This window comes from Podarcis raffonei, chromosome 14, assembly GCF_027172205.1.
Source record: "Podarcis raffonei isolate rPodRaf1 chromosome 14, rPodRaf1.pri, whole genome shotgun sequence".
Classification (NCBI taxonomy): Eukaryota; Metazoa; Chordata; class Lepidosauria; order Squamata; family Lacertidae; genus Podarcis; species Podarcis raffonei.
The window spans coordinates 51179435-51200549 of NC_070615.1; the positions used below are offsets into that span (position 1 = coordinate 51179435).

At 47.6% G+C, this 21115-nt stretch overlaps 1 protein-coding gene across 5 annotated transcripts in view; it reads left to right on the forward strand.

Moving 5' to 3' along the window:
• SDK1 (sidekick cell adhesion molecule 1) overlaps window positions 1–21115 on the forward strand; it is a 589097-nt gene that overhangs the window by 529591 nt on the left and 38391 nt on the right. For all 5 annotated transcript variants that reach the window (XM_053365834.1, XM_053365835.1, XM_053365836.1 and 2 more), the window contains exons 35-37: window positions 860–919; window positions 2724–2825; window positions 20221–20336. In XM_053365834.1, the coding sequence (XP_053221809.1) occupies window positions 860–919; window positions 2724–2825; window positions 20221–20336 (278 nt within the window). The remainder of the gene's footprint in view (window positions 1–859; window positions 920–2723; window positions 2826–20220; window positions 20337–21115) is intronic.

Below are 21115 nucleotides of genomic sequence, written 5' to 3' on the forward strand. Positions count from 1 at the left end.
ATTTACCATTCAGCTCAGTCTCCAGTGGCTTTAGAAGGGGCACTGAAATGTTTGGCATCTGCATCAAGATGGGCAAGTGCTGAAAATGGTTACTGGGGAAAAAACAAGAGGAAGACAGGCACATGCTCTGAAACTCCCTCTGCTAAGTGGCTGGTGGATTTACGGTATCTCCAGTGGGGTCACTCAGGAGGCCTGCTGTCCTTCCTCTCCCACCTTCAGTTATTGCTTCCTGCTTTCTGCTGTTTCCATGTTGTGGCTATCTCGATAGTAAATCAGGTGTTCAGAGCTCCATCAAATTAAAGGCTTTATTGATTGGGAGAGAAGAGCAAAGGGTGGGGGGAGTGGGAGACCCTGAGGCATGCCAGTCAGAGCATTGTCTGCCACGCCGTCAGAGGCGCTGCTCTCTGAGGATGTTGCAGACAGTAATGTGAATAAGTAAATGCATAACATGGAATTTCCAGGGGGGGGGTCTTTCTGTCTCCTTGGTTCACACTCTCTAGCACAAATCCCCTGTGTTCCGGCCCTGGCAGGATCTGGAGGGGGCCTTCTGCCCTAGAGCAGCCTTGCCTGGTGCCTGTTTGTTCCGCGACTCTAAGGACATCTTACGCTTCCTCATATTGCCTGCTTGTTTGATTTCTCTCTGTGGCAAGGAGGCTGAGCAAGCCCTCGTGACTGATGATCTTTCAACACGTTATCTAGAAAGTGATGTGGCTTTTATTGCCTGTCAAGGTGCAGTCCTCAAGCTTAAAGCTGTCTCTGCGTGCAGCGCATCATTTCCTGCTGCCTGTGCTGTACATCATGTGCAATAACTGTTTTCCTTGCCCTCTTAACAACTTTCTGCTTTGCTTACCCTGAATAGCCCAAAGCAGCTTCAAGACAGTGAACAGCAGCTCTGCATTAACGACGTATGAATTAACACGTAAGTGCATGCGGATGTACAGACACACAGAGAGAGAGAGAGAGAGAGAGAGAGAGAGAGAGAGTGCTGCAATACTGGGGAAGAGGCGAGATTCCTGGGGACCTTTTTAGGGGCTTATACCAGGGCCACATTAACACCATACTTTTAATGTGTTGTGATACCACTTCAAACAACCATGCTCACCCAAAGGATTCTGGGTGCTGTAGTTTGTTAAAGGTGATGAGCATTGTTAGGGAGGTTGGTTGTTAAACCACTGTGGGAATTGTCACTCTGGGAGGGAAATAGGGGGTCTCCTAATAGCTCTCATGAATTTTCATGATTTTGTGGCCTGCCTCAGTCCCGTTTTCTTGCACGTTGCCTGGGAAATATTATCACCCTTCCAACAGCAAAAAAACAAACAAACCCCAAAACAAATGCTCTTGTGTATGAACTGGCAGGAGTTTGAAAGTCCGTAAAAATGTCTGTTTCATATAATATATCAGATGGTTTTATTTATTATGCCGGCAAAATTTAAGCAGTAAATCAGATACCATCAGCTGTCTGTCTACCTGAAACCGGCAGGCAACACACTGCTCTCTGACTCAGATACGTGGGCAGAATACTGGTAAATACTTCGGGAAATCTGAAATTAGAAGGGCTCATTATTGAACTCGTGAAACTGTTCCTACGATAATGGTTTGCTGCGACTCTCGGTGATGCCGAAGCTGAAGGGTACCTTGCCAGTTGTGGAGGAACTGATATGCAAATAAAGAGCTTGAGAGCGATGCTTGCACAATTTCGTGACATTTCCAGCCCAGCTGCCTGGCAGTATTTTGCTGGTGGGCTCCCCAGATGCTCCGTGTCCTCTGTAAGATGGGTGGCCTGATTTGAATATGCAAATCATGGCACCGCAAGTATCTGCAGGTCTCTATGACCGAACGGACATGGATGTGATGCTCCTTTCTGCCACGATCTTGCTTATTAAATGTGCTCAGGGCTCCCCCCTCCCCTGCCGCTCCTCTGTGGTCTCCCTCCTATTTTCCTTTTGCCATCCCCTTCCTGCCTCTGTCAATGCTCATTCCTGAGTTTGAGCTCAGAAATGGTTGCCCAGTGGCCAAAGGCAAAGCTGGTGATGTCAAAATCTTTTCTCGGTTTTGTGTGCTCAGCATTCAACCTATGATTGCCTGGGGGAAAGGACGTCTCTACACACACACACACCTCCAAATAAGACGTTTCCAAGCATGCTTCTTGCGCTCTGTCAGTTCCTCTGGACCCAATGCCTCTGGGGAGGAGACCATAATGGCCTCTGCTATGGCTAATGGTATGTGCTGTGGATGCATCTTAAGGATGACTAGCATTTGGTCCTCCTTGCTGCACGTAACATAAGATAAAGGGTTCAACCATGTGCAAACAGCCTCTCAGAATCCACCACTGTTATTTACGGGCAGAGAAACTGCACAAGGCAATGACCATTTCTTGTGGGCGGGGGGGGGGTGGGGAGAAGAGAACTTCAACAGTTTCTCAGCTTCAACACTGAGCTTTGGTCCAAATGCCGGACACTGTAAATTTGTGAGATGAGCTAGGGAGCTCCAAAAGAGAATTCTCACATCTTCACCACACTGTCATTCCCAGTATTCTTTGCGGGGAATGGTTTGAACTGATATGAAAGCAAAATAATGTCTCCTCCTAGAGATCCAACTAGAATATCAGAGTAATATCAGAGCGATTTGATACCTTTCCATTTATTCACCTGTCTTCTGGGCTACTGGGAACTTTTAAGTGGGACATCAAATATGTTTGTAACCCAATTGTTTTACCTTTCCAGAGCTGAAAAAGTACAAGAGATATGAAGTTGTCGTGACAGCATACAATATTGTTGGAGAGAGCCCTGCTAGCACTCCTGTGGAAGTCTTTGTTGGGGAAGCGGGTAAGTAAGCTGGCTGCTAAAATCCTATAATGTAGATCTGACTCTAAGGAAGGAGAACTCTAAGGAAGCCCCTAGTGGAGCTGGTGGCAGCTGGTACCCCAGAGCCAGTATATTTAAATGTGTATGAAAGAAGCACAGAGCAGAGTAGTTTGGTTCTCTGGAAGTAAGATTGGTGGCGTATGAATAATAAAATGATGATGATGATTCTGTAAGCAAAAAGCAAGATGCAGAGATCAGTTTGAAAATGCATGGAGAATTTTTTGAAGTCTCGGGAAAATCCTGGATGGGGAGCAGGCTTTTAGCTCTAGCTCTCTGTCCTTCCCAAGATTAGAAAAAAATATGTAAGGCGGCCATGATTGCAAAATCAATTCTGTAACGTAAGAGAAATCAGGCAAATTCACTCAGCTTGTATAACACAGACCTGCTGCAGGATCCAACTTTTCTTGGTGCAGAATTTGGTTTGCCTGTGAGCAGAATTTTAACTATAATTTAACCCAAAGCGTACATGAAAATATTTTGCGTGTGCGTGATGACGCGGTGCAGGCAGACACAGCCTTTGGCACCCGATGCTGAACGAATGGCATATTTTCCTGAAGATCATTTAGGACCAAGTCCCTTTTCAATGCAGATAAGCTTGGTCAGAGCTGGGAGCAGAAATGCCCCTGCCTTAGATTTGCCGTGCGCTGCCAGCTAAAACAACTGAATCTCATTTCAACCTTCCTCTGCACCTTCCCAGAGATTCATTCCTCCGTGCATTTATGCTCCATTTGGATGGGGTGACTGGGTCTGCCTCTAGTGGTCAGCTGTACAGTCCATGCATTGGGCAGAATGTCTGCTGAGGGGATGGCTCTGTGCAGGTTGCTGCATTCATATAGGTGCCTCTTAACAGATGCTGGATGTGTGAACATTGCAGTGAGTGGGGACCAAATACTCTGCAGAACAGAACGGGAAAACAGGCCAGGATCTCATTACTGTGCTCATTATTCTGTTACACGCTCGTAAAGGGCAGAACTAATGATATGCACTGATACACTTGGAGCAACTCACAGTTTAATGCAATATCCATATACGAACATACAATAAAAGATAAATAAGGCCTATTAAGTCAGTGAAAATAATGTTTGCGGGGCGGGGGGACAACTGTGCTTAAAGTAATATTATTGGGTCAGACACCATCTCTCAGCTTAATCTATAGAGCTGTAGGATAACAACAGTGTGTCTGTGAGTTCCTTGGAGGAAGGGGTTTGATGAGCATTGGATGAATTCATACGTGCCTTCCACAAATGGACTTCAGTGTGTGACTGAGCTCAGGCTAGTGAGGGGAATACAGGGAGTGCAAAGTAGACCCCCTGTAGGCACTGTTTTCAGAAGGGCATAGCGTGCGGAGGGGGTGATTTCGCTAAAATTGGGAGGGCCCCCTGCCTGAGATGAAGCCACTGGCGGAGGAAGAGGAGTGCGGGGGGAGCGCACCGCCCCCGGCAGCGCGATCTGGGTGGGGTACCACTGTGGCTGCCCCCCGCCTGCGCTGGGCGCCATGCCCCTGCAGCAGGCATGCCATGCCCCCAGGACGCGCATCACGCCCCTATGGGTGAAGCGCCACGCCCCTGGGTGGCATGCCAGCCCCGCCCCCGCCTGCTCTCCACCCCCCACCACTGGATGAAGCTTGTAGATTTCATAAAGAGCTTCTCTGCCATTCCCACCATCAATCAAACCGAGACTGGGGCACAATGGATGGTTCACTAAGCAGGATGCAGCCCGCTGCACACCATGCTGGGCTGCCCTTGAAGTTGCTCCGGAAGGTGTACATGATGTCAGGTGCCACTGCATGGAGATGGGATCATGTGTCACTCACCCTTAAAACACTGCACTGGCTGGCTGTGAGCCACTGGGCCCAATTGGAGGTGTCAGTTCTAGGGTCCTGAGCCACTTAGGGTTCTGTACAGAAGTGCTCAACAGAGCCCTTTCCCAATACTGGGGTGAGGAAACCCTTCTCATGGCCCGGCCTGGGGCTGCTTGAGACAGGGCCTTTTTGGTGTCAGCACCCCCTGTGGAATGCCCTCCCTTGGTGGGGGTGCATGCAATTTCTCCACACACTGTCAAACTTTAGGGGTCAATTTATACATGTTTGTCTGCCCAAGCTGAGAGGACTTGAAGTTTGCCCTGGGTCTTAATAGTGATGCTGTAGAACATTAATATTTGAGTTTTGCGGGGGGCGTGTTGTTTGGTTTTGCTTTAATTAAATATTGCATACAATTGCTGTATTTGATCATTGTTCACTGCCCAGGACTCTGTTTAGAGGAAGAAAGGAATAGAAATGAAATGAAATTGGCAGCAGCAGCATTTTGTGGCTATATGGGTGTGTTTGCCAATTTCCCTATTTCAGCCAGGCAGAAAAACCAGGAGTTCCACCCATGCCCTCTAGTCCACCTTGGTGGGCCATATCCCACGGACGGCACAGCACAGCTCCCAAAATTCCGCAATGCAAATTTCATTAGTCCAGACTTTGCCAGCCTGGTGCCCTCTGGGTGCTTCACACTACAATTCCCATCACCCCCAGCCAGCAGGGCCATAGGATGCTGGGTCTGGTGGCTGCTGGAGCCCCAGACATCTGGACACACACACCCCTGGCCAAAGCTGCATTAGGCCATTCGGTCAATGCCGACTCCCTTTCTGCTGCACAAGCTTATTTTTCCTGCTCTGTTCACCCGAATCTGCACTCTGGTCTGCCTTCCTGCGATGGAGGTTCCTTGCGTCAGATTTGACCCGTGCCCCCAGCTAATGCGACTCAATCTACTTTCACCTCCGTTACCCTGGTATTTCATATTTAACATGCAAAGGTTCCATTTCAAATTCCAGAATTATTTTCATTACAGTTTCATTAAATCCGAGATGTCTTGGGCCTTGGACAAGCTATTAGCTCCTTCTGACCTTTTCATTTCAAACATCACAGTAATGTTCTGTTATCTTTCCCTAAAACTCCATAAATTAATCAGGGCAGCTGCGCTCTCTCTGAGCGCTCTGGGGCAGTTCTTGCTATTGAGCTGTCAGTATTATATTCCTGCTGCTGTTCTGTCTTCCACCTGCAAAATATGACATTGGAGTTATAACACAGTGCCTGTTGAGCAACGTATGCTTTTATACAGGGAGGCTACATGATGTTAAGAGGGCATGTGGATGCGAAGGACATCTACCAGGAGCATCTTGGGTGGTATCCTTGGAGGGCTCTATTCTTCAGCTGCTCCTGGTTCTGACCCTCATTGAAATACATCTTCAGCAGCAGAGGCAAATGAAATGTATAATGAGGTTTCTGCTGCAATTCTGTCCAGCCTCGGCCAAGCTCAATGTCAGGCTGCAGAGTCTACTGGGTGTAACATAAGAATAGCCTGCTGGATCAGGCCAATGGCCCAGCATCCTGTTCTCGCTGAGATTAAATGAGGATTGGGGGAACCTGATATGCTACCTTGAGCTCCTTGGAGAAAAGGGTGTGATGTGAATGCAATAAATAAATAAGAAAATAAAACAAAACACTGGAAGTGGGAGCAGTCTAGTTTCTCTCACACACTCTCTCACATATACACACACAAAGTGAAGAATAGTACCTGTGCATTTTGCCCCGTATCTCAGTTTTTAAAAATTTGAGAAGCCTGAGAAGCCTATACTCTTTTTTTTAAAGGAAGGAAGGAAGGAAGGAAGGAAGGAAGGAAGGAAGGAAGGAAAGCTGGGGATCTGGGGCTTATGGTTTATTGCAGGGTGGCAACATCCCATCTGCAGATGCCCATGAATTCTAGAAAGCCGTGGGGACTTTCAGCAAGGACATTGGTGCTCCATCTGCACCCTGCGTCTAGATCCTCCTGTTTCTTTGCACCCCATCCCTCCCGGTGTCTCCCTCGGGTTCCCTGGCGACTCTCCTTGGCCCACAATCCTGCATGCACTTAGGCTGCTCAGATCCCCCTGAAGCCAATGCCAGATCCGGATTTGTCCCCTTGTCAAGCAAGGCTTTGTTCCCATGGTTTCTTCTACACCAGTTCTTGTGAAAAAAGTATTCTGGATTCTGCAGAAAAGCCAAACACAGTTATCATTCCAAAAACTGTGCTGAGGAAGTAGATGCATATACATAGATAATGAAGAGATATCCCTGGCCACAATAAAAACCAAAATAAAGGGAAAGTTCATAATTATATATTTATAAAATCGTCAGAGTTGTTGGGCTTCTTTAAAATAGTATTACAGTTGTCTTCTACTTTGGCTATATGTTTGGATATATTTCCATTTGGTTTTTAAATTTAGGCTGAGGACAGGCTGTCCAACTTTGCATCTTGTGTTAATAGTAACGTACATTATGATTTTTGGAATACAAGAGAGTTGGGCAAAGCAAGAGATAAATGTAAAGACTTGAAGAAGCTGTCTGTGATGTCCTCGGACTCGGAACCAGAGGAGTCTCAGTCCACACCAGATCCTTTGCCTCAGGCAGCATCTGAACCTAGTCTGGGGCCTGATTCTGAAGAGACCCAGTCTGCACAGGTTCCCCTGCAACAAGCACCAGCTGGGCCGAGTCAGGGGCCTGAGCCTGCCCTGGCTCCAGATGCAGGGATGACCTCGTTGCCTCCAGCTGGGCCATCACTTACAGCTGCTCCACTACTGGTTGGGTCAGGAGAGGCTGAGGCGGCCTCTGGGTCTAGTAACCCACCGACATCTCCTGAGCTGCAGAGACTAAGGTCTGAGAGAAGGAGAGACCCGAGTACTCGCAGGAAGAGTGCTCGCCTTCAGGCGAGACAGGGAACTGAGTTGCTGGGGGATCAGGACCAGCCGTTACCCCGTCAGAGATAAAAGGCTCTTGGACCCTGTCCCAGGTTGCAGGAGCAACATTGCTGTTTGCCAGAACCTGCCTGAGATCCTCTGCCTGACCTTGCCTGGTTTCCTGCCTCGTGTCCTGCCTTGGCCCTGTTGGACTGACTCTTCATGGAACCCTTGGATTTGGGACCGGACCTGGACCGCGTTGCTCGGGTTACCCCCGGGCCCAGCACACTGCCATTTCTTCTTCTGCCTTGACCTTCTTTTCCCTTTTGCTTTGGTTTGCATAAATGTTGGGCTGCCTTTGACAGAGTGGCACCAGGGCTCAAGAAGCTAGAGGGGAGCAAGGGCTGGTCAGGGCCACCCTCCTCATCGTGATGAGGTGGTCCACGCCTGCCCCCCCTTGCCCCTTTAGGACCCCAGTATTTTAGGATGACAGCCGCGCAGGCTTCCAGAGAGGGACCAGGCTTAAAGGGTGGGCTAGGGGGAGGGAGACAACTTTTTGAAAACTCCCCATTCTGCAGTCAGAGCAAGTTGAGCTTCCTTATAGAGAAGGTACCCTTAAAACAAAACGTGGGGAAATAATGTCCAAATTGAGACGTATGTCAGATTGGTTTATCTGCTGCCCTTAATTCTCCCTTGGTAAGGCAAAAAATGCATGGAGATAATTTGCTCTGGATTCATACTGCAAGCTGAAGCAGCTGACTGAGCGCCTCATTAGCAGCTCATTAAGCTGTTAATATTACTCATAAGCAGTTCTCCATACACATGGTGAGGCAGCGGCTCCCTGTTTTAACACTTAGCAAAGTAGGGTTGCCATATTTTGCAGAGCAAATAAGAGGGGGTGGCGCTGTGGGTTAAACCACAGAGCCTAGGACTTGCCGATCAGAAGGTTGGCGGTTCAAATCCCTGCGACGGGGTGAGCTCCCGTTGCTCGGTCCCTGCTCCTGCCAACCTAGCAGTTCGAAAGCATGTCAAAGTGCAAGTAGATAAATAGGTACCACTCCGGCAGGAAGGTAAACGGCGTTTCTGTGAGCTGCTCTGGTTCGCCAGAAGCAGCTTAGTCATGCTGGCCACATGACCCGGAAGCTGTACGCCGGCTCCCTCAGCCAATAAAGCAAGATGAGCGCCGCAACCCCAAAGTCGGCCACAACTAGACCTAACGGTCAGGGGTCCCTTTACCTTTTTATGAGGACTCTCATTTTAAATAGCCCTATTACATGTAGGCTATAGAAGCTGTGATATATTGCTGAGGGGGGCAGAAGAAGAGAAGAGGAAAGCAAGTCTTTGACCACCAGTTATGTCTCACCCAAAAAGTATAGCCAGAGACATTTTGGCAAATTTAAAAAAAACACCTGGATGAAAATTTTACCCCTAGAAAAGAGGACGTGTCCTGGAAAAAGAGGACACATGGCAACCCTAAGCAAAGTGACTTGTTTTGTCACATTGGGAGGTTGGGAAGAAGCTTGTGCTCCCTCCATGGCTAAGGGGGGGCAGGGTTTGGGCTGAGCCCCCTCCAGCCGCATTTTCCTTTCCTCCATGTCCTCTTTCTTGCTCCAAAGCTTTTCCTGTGAAAACCTGCTCTTTAAAGCTCAGTCAGAGCAAACAGCTATCTGTGGAAAACCCACGTTGACATTTGCTCTGATTGAGTGCCAAAGATTGGGGTTTTGTGGGGGAAATCTCCAGACGATAAAAATTAAATAAATGCTCAGACGCAGAGCTTTTAAGTGTGAACCTGTACCTTGAAAGAGGGGGGCAAACCGTAGGTGTGGATAAGCTCAGAGATAGCAGATGTCAGAGTTTCACCATCACCTGCCAAATGCACCCTAAGGTCTTGCATTCCTCCTTCGGTTTAGTTTTCAGTTGCATCTTTGGGCTCCCTCCATGAGACGGCCACGAAATCAAAATGCTTTCATTAGAAAGGGCAACAAAGGGAGGGAGACGGGCAGAAAACTAGCAATTTCGAAATGCATGCGCTGCTGCGGTTTAATAGAACAATTGTATGCTAATTTCCCATTGAATCCGCGGGAAGCGCCGGCACGGTAACGGTTTGCAGCGGTCTTAGCTCCCCCTAGTGGTTACTGGAGGTGAGCTCCCATCTCCGCCGAAGGAAATCGACAACGACCAAGAGCAACGCGGCTTCTGATTCTTAAAGGAAAGAAAATAGGCTTGTAAAATCAACAGTAATGTAATGAGAAGGCATAATGTTATTAGGAGCGAAGATGCAGCCTGGCCTCCCTTCTGGTACCTCAAATGCCATTAACTGAGAGAGGCAGGCATTGCACATCTTCTCCAACAGCAGAAATATGGTTCAGCATGTTCTGCCCCAAACATTTTCACTGTGCTTTAAACCCAGGCTGTAAAGTAGCTTATCCTGCCTTTATACACTGAGGGTTTTCGCTGGCTCTTATTGTTAGAATTATTGCTACCTGCACCAGCAATCTATTGTGCTGTTCATATTTTGTTGTAAGCCGCTCAGGGAATGTTTATTCATGGGAAGCTATACAAATCTAATAATGACAAACAACAAATGCTTGATTTTAATTATTTGCTTTATGAATATTTAGCTGTGATTGCTGCCTCGCAGGAGATTGGGCTGGATGACCCAATCCAGTCCCTTCCAGCTCTAGAATTCTACAATTCTATACCCCGCCTTTTGATCAAGTTGTCAGGGTGGCTTACAATAAAATATGTTTAAAGCACATTTTAATAACAAACGGGGGGGGGGGATTTTTAAATCAGCATAAAAAGGAATGTGATGGAACAAAACAGTTATTCGCCAGCCTTAGAAAATAAAAATTAAGAGAGGTTTTTGCTAGATGCTGGAAAGACATAATGAGTGTCCGGTGAACCTCTCTGAAGAGAGTGATTCAAAGCCCATTGAGGACTCAGGAGAGCTCAGGGAAGGGTGATCTCAAGATTCCAGCTGGTATTTATGGAGACAGGCAGAAGTGGCTCACCCTTTGGGGTGGAGCCACAACACTAGGAAACTGGGCAGGCCAAAGTGTGTGTACACACACCAAAGGTGGTTTTAGGGTCGCATGACCAGTGCAGCTGCACTGGGTGCCACACTGCAGGGGTGCCACAGCAATGATATAGGAGTGTGAGAGGCAGGGACACTGAATTTTTGCATCACGCAGGCCGCTGCTGAAATTTGAGAGCCAAAGTCTGCCACTGCATGCACACACACACACACACACACACACACGTCAACTTTCCTTTGGCTTTTTCTCATTTCCAGGAAAGTTAATTAACTTATCCCTCTTTGTTGCATGAAAACCCATAATTCAAAATATCCCCGTCTCTAATGATTTGGGCTCCCTGGGGCAACGATCAGGAGTCGCCTTGTAGAAGTCGCTGGCAAATTACCCTGGAATTTCCTTGTTGTGTAGGTAGGTCACTGCAGTTGTGATCTGACTCTGCCCTCCTTAATCGCTGTCTGATTAATGGCCTTTGATGCCAAAATCTGTTCCCTGAAGAAGAGGGCAGCCGTGTTAAACTGCTCAGGTGAAATGAGTCGCTTAACTAATTGCATTGATTCCAACTGTTCGAGCCCGGTGTAAGCTATGGATAAGTCTCTGTGCACTTAAAAGGACGTTTCCCTATACTATGGGATGCCATCGTTATTCTCGGAAGAATTTGTGGATGTGCTGGATAAGATGGAGGCCCATCTAGTCCACCATTCTGGCAGCAACAGTGGCTAACCAGATTCCCCTGAGAAACCGTGACTAGAGCATGAGGCTGCCCTGAGCATATGTTCCCCAGAATGTTTTCAAACTGATCAAACTCTTTATTAAAAGCCATCTGTTTCCCCCAAGTTGGCAATTTTTATTGTAAGCTCCTCGCAGCAGGAATCTGTACTCTATCAAAGGCTACTTGCCACAATGGCTATGCTCGGCCTCCATAGTTGGAGACAGCAATGTTTCTGAATACCAGTTGCTGGAAAGCACAGGAGGAGAGAGAACTCTTGTGCTTGAATCCTGCTTTTGCTAGTCTCCCATGGACATCTGGTGGCTACTGTTAAGAAGAGGATTCTGGAATAGACGGGCCATTGGCCAGACCCAGCAGGTTCTGCTTATGTTCTTGATAACAATACATTTAAAAGAGTATCCATCACCACCATGCCCTGTTGCAGCAAATTCATTTGGGTAACACAGTCTAGTTTAAATCAGTGCTACTGAAGTGGTGGCCCGCAGACTGGTGCAAGTTTATCAGACATCAGCTGCTGGTCCCCAGTGACTCTCCAAAGGCCCAGGGTTTTTTGGGGGGGGGAGGGCAACTCTTCAGGGGCAAAATATGGTACCAGTTCCTGGCACATTGTGGGAGGGGAATCTTGGTCCACCACATCAGATCGCTTGAGAAGCACCAGTTTAAACGATTCTACTTTCTTGCCCTAAAAACGGGCTACTTTCACCAGCAGCAACCTATAGAAAAATCACCATCACCACCACCATCATCCTTCCTGCTCCTATATGAAAAGTAAACTTGAGTATTTCAGCTCTTTGAGAAATTAGAGGAAAACTGGACTGAAACTCATTTGCAAAAAAAAGGGATGTGGCTGCACAATAGAGGCTCAGTTCTGGGACAATTGCAGAATCAATGAGAGACGTGCTGAAATTCAGCCATCAATTCATCTCACTTTCTTTGAATCATTTACACATTGACTAGCTCTTGACTATCAATCTAGATAGCAAGCTGTAAAAGAGACCTTCTTTCTCTCCTTTGTGTAAATGGCTCTTCATTAGGAGGTGGGGGTCCTTTCTATAAACTGAGGGAGGCTTCATGGATTAGAAAACTCTAAGTACGAATGCTTATTTCTTACAAGCAAGAAAGAAGCATCAGGGTGCCCCAGCAATCTAGTGTCTGCCAAAAGACACACCTACGCAACTTAGCGCACCCAGGGATGGGAGGTGAATTTGTTCAGGTTCCATTTTAGCATGAACTTACCAAATTCACACTGCTCAAAGCAATATGCAAACTGAGGCACAGTTCTCCCTTGCAAAGCTCACCTTTCTCTGAGCCTCACCATGCAGTTCTCCACCTACAGAGTGTGTACAAACATGCATCATAAAAATGAATGTATTAGCGAAAGGTGCATGTAAAAAATGTGTATGCCGGTGAAAATTACAAACAAAATTGCATTATGCTGGGGAAAACAGCTTGCAAAAATGCATACAAGTTTTCATATTGATCTTTCCTTTTTTTTAAAAAAAAAAGGCAAACGTAAGCAGAAATGGGGCAAATTAAATTTTAAGATTGGAAAATGGAGAATCTGAGAGAAGCCAGCATTAACGGATTCTTCTTCTTTGGGAGAAGGCTTGGGGGGGATGTACAGCTTTCCTAGCTAGGCAATTCTGAGAGAGAAAACAGTGGTGATGTGTAGCTGAGAGAAATTTAAAGACAACCCTAACTGTACATTTGTGGAAGGCAGTGAAAAAGAAAAAGAGAGCAGGATCCCAGCCTGCCAAGAGTCATTGATCACCTTCTTCGGAGCCTCTGAAGGAAAAGGTGAGCGTGGCCAAGTGCCTGTTCTCAGCTGAATTTCTCCGTCACCCCAGGTTGACTGTTCCTGCCATCGGCAAGGTGCTTGTGTCCTGTTAGAGATGGGCATTAATCTCTGCCTTTCTCAACTTGAGCCCTTTGCTCTAAACTCTCAGAAAGCTACATTTCGGGGGGGGGGTGTGCAAAAAAAGCTGGTGTGCGGTATGTTCCAGGCATACATCATGTGTCTAGCCTTTGGGAGGCTGACAAGGCAGGGACTGATGAGAAAATGTCAGTGAGGCAGCTTAGGAGAAGATGCCCTCCTCTCCACGTCAGTCTCTCCAGGGGATGGCAGTACCGAATCACTGGCGCATGCCCTTCTGGCTTGCACCCTTTATAAAGACTTGAGGAATGAGATTATCACCCCTCTTTTATTGTCCATTCCGGGTCGCCCAACCACTGCCCCAGTGTCCTTTCTCTTGGCAGATCAAGATGAGCAGGTGACAGCAAAGTTTGCAAGGTTTTTAGCTGGGGCAATCAGAATAAGGTCCACTATTTGACTATTGATTCAAAACCCTAAAATGTATTTTATGCAATTGCCTTTTTAGTTCTATTCTTTGTATATCATAGTGTTGTTTTATTGCTATGGCCAATGGCTGACACAAATAAAGATTCATTCATTCAGACTCTCCAGGGGAATAGCAGATACTGCCTTAGACAAGGTTGGGATTTTTGTCCACCTTCCCTGCATTACCTTCATTCCCTGGCAGAGGTCTTGGGGGTCTTGGGCCCTAAGGGTCTTTTCCCATCACCTCCTTTTTATTTGTTTCTTTTATTTCTTTCATACCATTTATATACTCCACAATTGAAAGAAAATCCCAGCTCAGTCCCAGCCGTCACAGCTTAGTCCTACATGGATTGGAAACGGTCCATGCAATTGCCAGCTCATTTCGATCTGAACTCTAGCCACGTGGAATAGCTGTGCTGGGATAGGGAAGCTAGCATTGTCTTAGTCCATATGGTAGGAACAAATCTGAGGTCCTGGACAGGGCTGTCTTAAGCCTATGCAGCGCCAGGGTGCAAAGATCTGCCCAGTGCCCCCCCCAGTTGCCTAGTCCCAGGCACACAGGAGGGTGGAGCCAGCTGGCTGCCTCAGCATCTCGCTGGCTTGGTCGCCCCCAAACTCAGGGCGCAGAGCCACCCAGAGCAGAAGATCCCGCCACGGCTCTCCGACCGAAGGGCAGACTCTTCCCCAGACTCAACTCTCAGGCTCCGGACTCTCAGCCTGGTGCCCCTGAGAGCCCCGCGCCCAGGTGCCCCGCACCCCTAGCGCCCATGGGTAAGACGGCCATGGTCCTGGGGTGGAGGGATGTGAGGAGGACAGTGGCCAGTGGTCTGAGATGATGGGAGTACAACAAGATCTGTCTGGCTACAGCTGCACGTCTGTTCCCTGCTGAAAAATGTAACCCTGACCTTCATCTACTTAGGTTGCTTCTTTGTGGTCCGTGACAGTGCTCATGTTCCTTCTGCAACAGTTCTAAACTACAGCTGCAGTCTCCTTTTTTGCGTGTGTGTGCAATTTCTAAGTTCTGCATAGATTTGCCCCGTGTCTCCCATTCCACCACGGAGCGCACAGCAGAGGCAACCCCTTTCTGGCACAAGCCTCCTCCTGTGTTTGTGCCTGGGGGTGTGTCTGGGACTGCCAATTGATTTCCTGCCTTTGCACTCTCTGTTCTCTTGGCACTGCTACAAAGCCACGGTTAGCGATTCCTTTATATATGTATAAAAAAAATTTAATTAATTGTACGGTTTGCTCTTTTTCTGCTATTTGCTCTTCCTTTCTCTTGAGTGATTCATCAAGGGGGTTGTGGCTGGAAGGTAAAGCAAATCCTTCTCCAAGTAGCAACCAGATACAAAGGGGAAAAAAGCTGTGCCATATCCCCAAGCAGAAGACGAGAGCATCCCCGAAAATGGCGCCTCTTTGCTTGCCAACAACATCATTTAGGCCCTCGGGGTTCTTTGCTGCACCTGTTACGCTTGATAACCGGCACCTAAAGCCACAGGAAAAATGCCACGCCAAGCCCTGTTTGCATATGTGTGACAGCAAGGGATTAGCAAGGAGCACATAGCTTGGAATTGCCAGTGCCTTTTGGATATGAGAGGCCATTAATTCCTCCATGTCTAACATAGATATGCTTGTACTTCTGGGGTTTCTGCCCCTCCCCACGCCATGATTTAAGCGAATGCTTTGGAGTCCCAAAGGATTTCTTAAGAATTGTTAAGCTGTTGTTGTTTTTGAACACACTGTCAGGTTAGCATAAATGGCTGGTTCTGTACAGAAACGTGCATTTCATTTTCCCAGTACAGTCATACCTTGGGTTACAGATGCTTTAGGTTGCGTTTTTTTTAGGTTACGGACCCACCGAAACCTGGAAGTACCGGAATGTGTTACTTCCGGGTTTCAGGGGTCACGCATGCACAGAAGCCTTAACTCACACTTTGTGCATGTGTAGAAGCGCCGAATTGCAACCCGCGCTTGTGCAGATGCGCCACTGCAGGTTGCGAACGCTGCAGGTTGTGAACGTGCATCCCGCATAGATCATGTTTGCAACCCGAGCATCCACTGTAGATCCACTTGGATGTGGGTTTTCAGCTGGTGCCTTGTGACCCAGAACACAGTCGTGGCCGGGCCCAGATCAGAATTCCAGGAACAAGAGGGTCTGCAGTGCTTCTTTTGGCTTCTGTGGGTTTTTAACAGAGTTTCAGCACCATGAAATATAGGGCACCTTGTGAAATTCTATGGCACTCTGGTGAATTTCATTTCATAGTGATGGCTCTTTGAAATCCAGGACTGGAGGGTCCACTACTGAGGAGCTTCATGGCCAAGTGAGGGATTTGAACTCCCAATTCCTAGTCCTCTTTAATCCACAGAACACCCCTGTGAGGTAGATTGGGCAGAGAGAGGCAGTGACTGGCCTCCAGTGTCACTCAGTGAGCTTCATGGCTGAGTGGGATTTGAACCCTGGTCTCCTAAATCCCAGCCAGACACTTTGGATTTTGCATTTGTATGTTATTCTGTGTGAACCACCTGGGGGGGCACTGTTTGGGCTTAAAGGTGGCATATAAATAAACAAGAACATAACTCTAACCACTAATAGAGTGCAGCGGGTCCATGCCTCACCTCTATAGACATAGCCAGGCCCCAAACACATCCCACCCCCTAGAGCAGGAGCAAAGAACTTAGACATGTCATTAAGCTTTTGCCAGTTTTCTGCCAATTTATCTCTTTGGTCTGTCCCCAGAGTTTATCAGGATCCTAGTGGCACAAATGCATATGGCCCACGAGAGGGACCTTTCGCCACCCTTTTCTCCCCCAGCGCCTGAATAGGACCAGCATGGCGCAGCCATCAACTCACCTGCTGTCTGCAGTTATTTTTCCAGTGAGATCCACAAGAGACTTTTCTAGCTAGAGGGATTCCGTTTATGAAGCAACATTCATTTGCGCTCTCTTGAGCACCAGGCACCTTTGGAAAGGCAGTAGTCGTTAACAGTTGGTGCGGTTTTCTTATATACAGTCAAACCTCGGTTCCCAAACGCCTCCATTTTGGAACATTTCGGCTCCCGAACGTCGAAAACCCAGACATTCGGGTTCCAGTTTTCAAACATTCCTCGGAACCCGAATGTCCGACGCGGCTTCTGATCTTCAAAAAGCCTAGCTGTCAGCCAGTCGGAAGCTGCACCTCAGAATTCGAACGTTTTGGAAGTCAAACGTGCTTCCGGAACAGATTATGTTCAACTTCCGAGGTTCCACGGTATACCGCTTGATTCTAAAAAAACAAAAACAAAAACTCACCTCAAGGCAGTTTACAAAAAAAAGATAATCAGATTATCAGTATGTAAAATTACCAATAATGTAAAACTTTTTTTAAAAAAGTTAAAATAACAATGGACTAAAAACAGATTAGAACTTGCATCTGCTTTGTAAACCTCTGGGTAGGCTTGTCTAACTAAGAATGATTTTAGCAAATGTTGTGTCATTATTCCTGTTGTTGTTATTATTAATAATAATGATAATCAGTTTTAATTAAGCACTAGTCTAATGGCTATTCTCCATTTTGCCTCTTGCTTTTTAATTGTCCTATCTTGCAACTGAGTTGCCAGTGGCAGACCTGCAGTAAGAAACAAAAAACAAAAACAAAAAACCACCCCAAACTGCCATCAACTTTATTTATGTTTTGGATTATTAATGCAGCTCATAAAATTCCTCCAGTTAGTTTTGATTGAATTGTTTCTTCTCCTCCTTTTTTTTTCTTTTTTCTTTGGGGTGTGCGATTCTGTCGTTTAATGGAGCGGTAAATAAGAATTTCTGATAATGAGCCCAAGCATCTGTCACAACAACCTGGCTGTGGTTATTAACATTTCCATTAACGGCAGGGTGGGCAGCGATAATACGGAAGCGGCGCAGTTAGAACAAAATAAATAGTTGGTGTCAGGCTGAGTGGGTGTTAATTACTATTTTATTTCGTAACCCCAGAGAGAAGGAGGGAGCGGAAATATATAAATATATAACGACCACGCAGCTGGCGAAGGTCACTGTCCGTGAAGAAAAAGGCCTCAGGAAGAGCAACTAAGGAGGGTTCTCTCGCCTTCCTTGGGTGGCAAACAGTTTATGGCTTCCATTTGCAGCCTGTTAAATGGGTGGGGAGGGAGGAGGCAGCAACTCTCAAGCACCGTGGGCAGAGGTTATGACAAGACCATCTGCAGGCAGCTTGCTGCTTTCTGGTCTCACTTCGACACCCCGTAAAAGTTAGTTCCTAGCAAAAATGCAAAATAGGCTTAAGTGGGTTTGGAGGAAGCCGCTCAGGCGCCTGGGGTGGCACGCCCAGGGGCAGGGCAAGCCATTCATAGGGGCAGGGCAAGGGAGGGGTGAGACATCCATAGGGGCAGGGTACACTGCGGGGCCTCCGGAGTCTGCCTGCCTCCTCCCACTCAGCTGCCGTACAGCGGGCGGACCGTTTGGGCAGCGTGGAGCCTGTGTGCACCAAAGCCACCGCCTCTCTTCCAGAAGAGACACATGGCTTGGGCGCGCTGCAGGCCCTGCGGTAAGTGCTGCCACATTTTGTGACCCCCCCCAGTGGTGACACCCGGGGCGGCCTGCACCTGTTGGGATGCGTCCGGGGAGACGGGGGCAATTGGCAGGACCCCAGCTGGCTCCAGCCCAGCAGCCGGACAAACTCCAGTTCTCGGAACAGCATCAAAAACTGCGACTCAAGCCTCAGAGACCTTTAGGGACTGAGCACGCAAGCCAGCAGAGATAAGAACTCTTTGCAACAGAAGTAGCGGACAGAGGCATATGTAAGCATATTTATAAGCATTTATTCAGCAGCAGGACAAAGGAAAAACATGTCTGCTTTCCTTCGTGTTCAAGCGAACAGCAGCATAGGCAAAAGCTATACACAACGGAAGTCCCCAGCAGACTGTGCTGGAAGTAAACAGACATGTGACATACAACAACTCCACATGCCTGTTCTAAAGCTGGAACGGAACTATATCCTAACAGCACCCACCGCCCACCCCTTCCTCCACCCCTGCCCGTGCCCTGGTCTGCATAAAGATGTGCTAGCAGGCCATCCCTTGTGCAAGGAGCAAATGCACCCAAGGAGCAGCTGGTCTTACGGATGCCACACAAGTATCCCAAAGCAGCAGGTTTGATATCTAACTCTGGATGAGAATACTGTTTCAGACCAGGGCTGCGTCTGCTGTGATGGAATTCTCCCCCAGGAAATCACATCCCTGTGCACAGAAAGCTAGCAAGTCAACGGAAAAGCCTAGGCTAGGAGTTTTCTCCCTAGCTTTCTAAGTGTGGGGGTTTTCTTTCATTTGGTATGGAAGAACACTTAGTCTCATGCCTCTTAAGTACTTTTCAATATATATATATATATATATATATGAGATAAAACTTTAGGCTTATTGATAAAAAACAGAAAAGCTATTTTAAAATATTCAAAACATGCTTAAAACAACAGTAGCTAAACAGTCATAAAGCACATGTAATGTCTGGATAGGTTTGCAGAAACAATAAGTTTTAAGCAGACCCCGAAACAAGTTCAGTGAAGGCACCTGCCTGATGTCAGTAGGCAGGGAGTTCCAAAGTGTAAGTGCTGCCACATTAAAGGATTTATTTCTTGCAAGTTCAGCGCAAATATTATGTGCCACTTGTAACTATGCCGGTTCAGCAGATCAGCACAGTCGAGTGGGCCCCTGTGGGGTAAGGCGATCATATACGTAAACTGATCCCAAAACATTAATAGCAACACCTTGAACTTGGACCAGTAGCAAAGTGGCGACCAGTGCAGCTCTCTGAGCAGAAGTGTTATGTGCTGGCATGGCCTCACTTCTGTCAGCAATTGTGTTGCAGCATTCTGCACTCGCTTCAAGTTCAAGGGAAGCCCCTCTTGGAGCGCATTGCAGCAATCCTGTCCTGAAGGGTTGGGTGAACTATTGCCTGAAATTGACAAAACACACACAATAAAAACAGAACAGCCAGGCAGCATCCAATCCCCTATTTGTTATCCCTCCCTGTTCAATGCAAGCCCCCAGCAGAAAGTGTTACAGCTCTTTGAGGAGTGTTCGAGGCAAGTGTTCGAGGAGACCTTTGTGCAAAATGAATTCCTCAATTCAGGGGCCGCCCCATGATGCAGACAGCGCTCTCTCTGCATCCTTTAATTCATTCTGAATGCATTGCCTCCTGCTTTTAAAAGCATTCTGCGTGCACTTTTGGTGCAGAATGTGTTTGCTGCTTTCAACACTCTGTTTGTTTAAAGGAGTGGGCAAGGTTTCCAAAGACTTTGTAAGAGGCAAGAGCAGCTTCTGGGGAACACAACTTGTGTGCCTTCTTATTATTATAATTATTATTATTAATTATACCAGCCTATACCCGGAGGTGTCAGGGTGGTTCACAGAATAAAATCACAATCTATAAAATCAAAATAAGAACAATAACGCAATAACTCGCCCCCTCCGCAGCCTGAATCCCCCCTCCCAACTCAAGATGCCAGCTCTGACATTCACTTCTCCTTCTCCTTCTCTGCCCTCTCTGTTCCCCTCTTCTCTCTTCCTCCAGCACCAGCAATGCCGCCCCAGAACATCCAGATAAGTGCCCTCTCCGCAAGCCAGCTAGAAGTTGCCTGGGACCCTCCGCCGGTCGACAGCCAGAATGGGAATATCCAAGGCTACAAGGCAAGTGCTCTGTGTGTGTGTCCACTACTGCAAATCTTCTTCCTATTGTCATTAATATTTCCAGCTTCCATAAGACTTGGGCATGGAGATGGGGGCCGGCTATTCCTCTCTGCTGCAGCCAGGTCACTTCACATGTGCATGACCCTGATGCAAGAAGAGAGGCGCCTGCAACAGGCAGCTTGCAGTGACTTAGAATCACAAAGATCATAAAGAAAGTGCATGAGCAACATGCAGATCCCCAACAACTGGTATCTGACCAACTCGAGCCACGATGATGGATTTAGACTCTCTCCAACAATTAGCTCTGATAAATGGAATTTTTCCTCAATCCCTTTTTTCCTTTTGTGCCTTTTCAGTCGTAAGTCTTTGCACAGGACTTGGAGATTACCATTGCAGTGTGGCACATCTGATCTGGATAATGGCAGAGCAGAGACTGGGGCCAGTTCCTCCTTGTCCAGGAAGGGAGCAGCTGGTATGCCAGCCCCAGCTGGGGGTGGGGTGGGCACAGCGGCATAGCTAGCTGCTCGGGCACCCAGGGCAGTACAAATACCCTGCACTGGAGGGCGGAGCTGTCAGAATTGGGGGGGTCGAAAGGCCAGCTGGCTCGGCCCCAGCTGGAGCATCTCCCTTCAGCCTTGCCGCTACGGAGATCCCTCGACCTCTGCTCCGACGTGATCAGTGACTCAAGCTTGCAGACTTGTGCACACTTTACTCATCAGTGTAAGCTGCACAACAGAAGAGGCTTGAGGCTGTAAACACATACTAAACTACGCATTTAT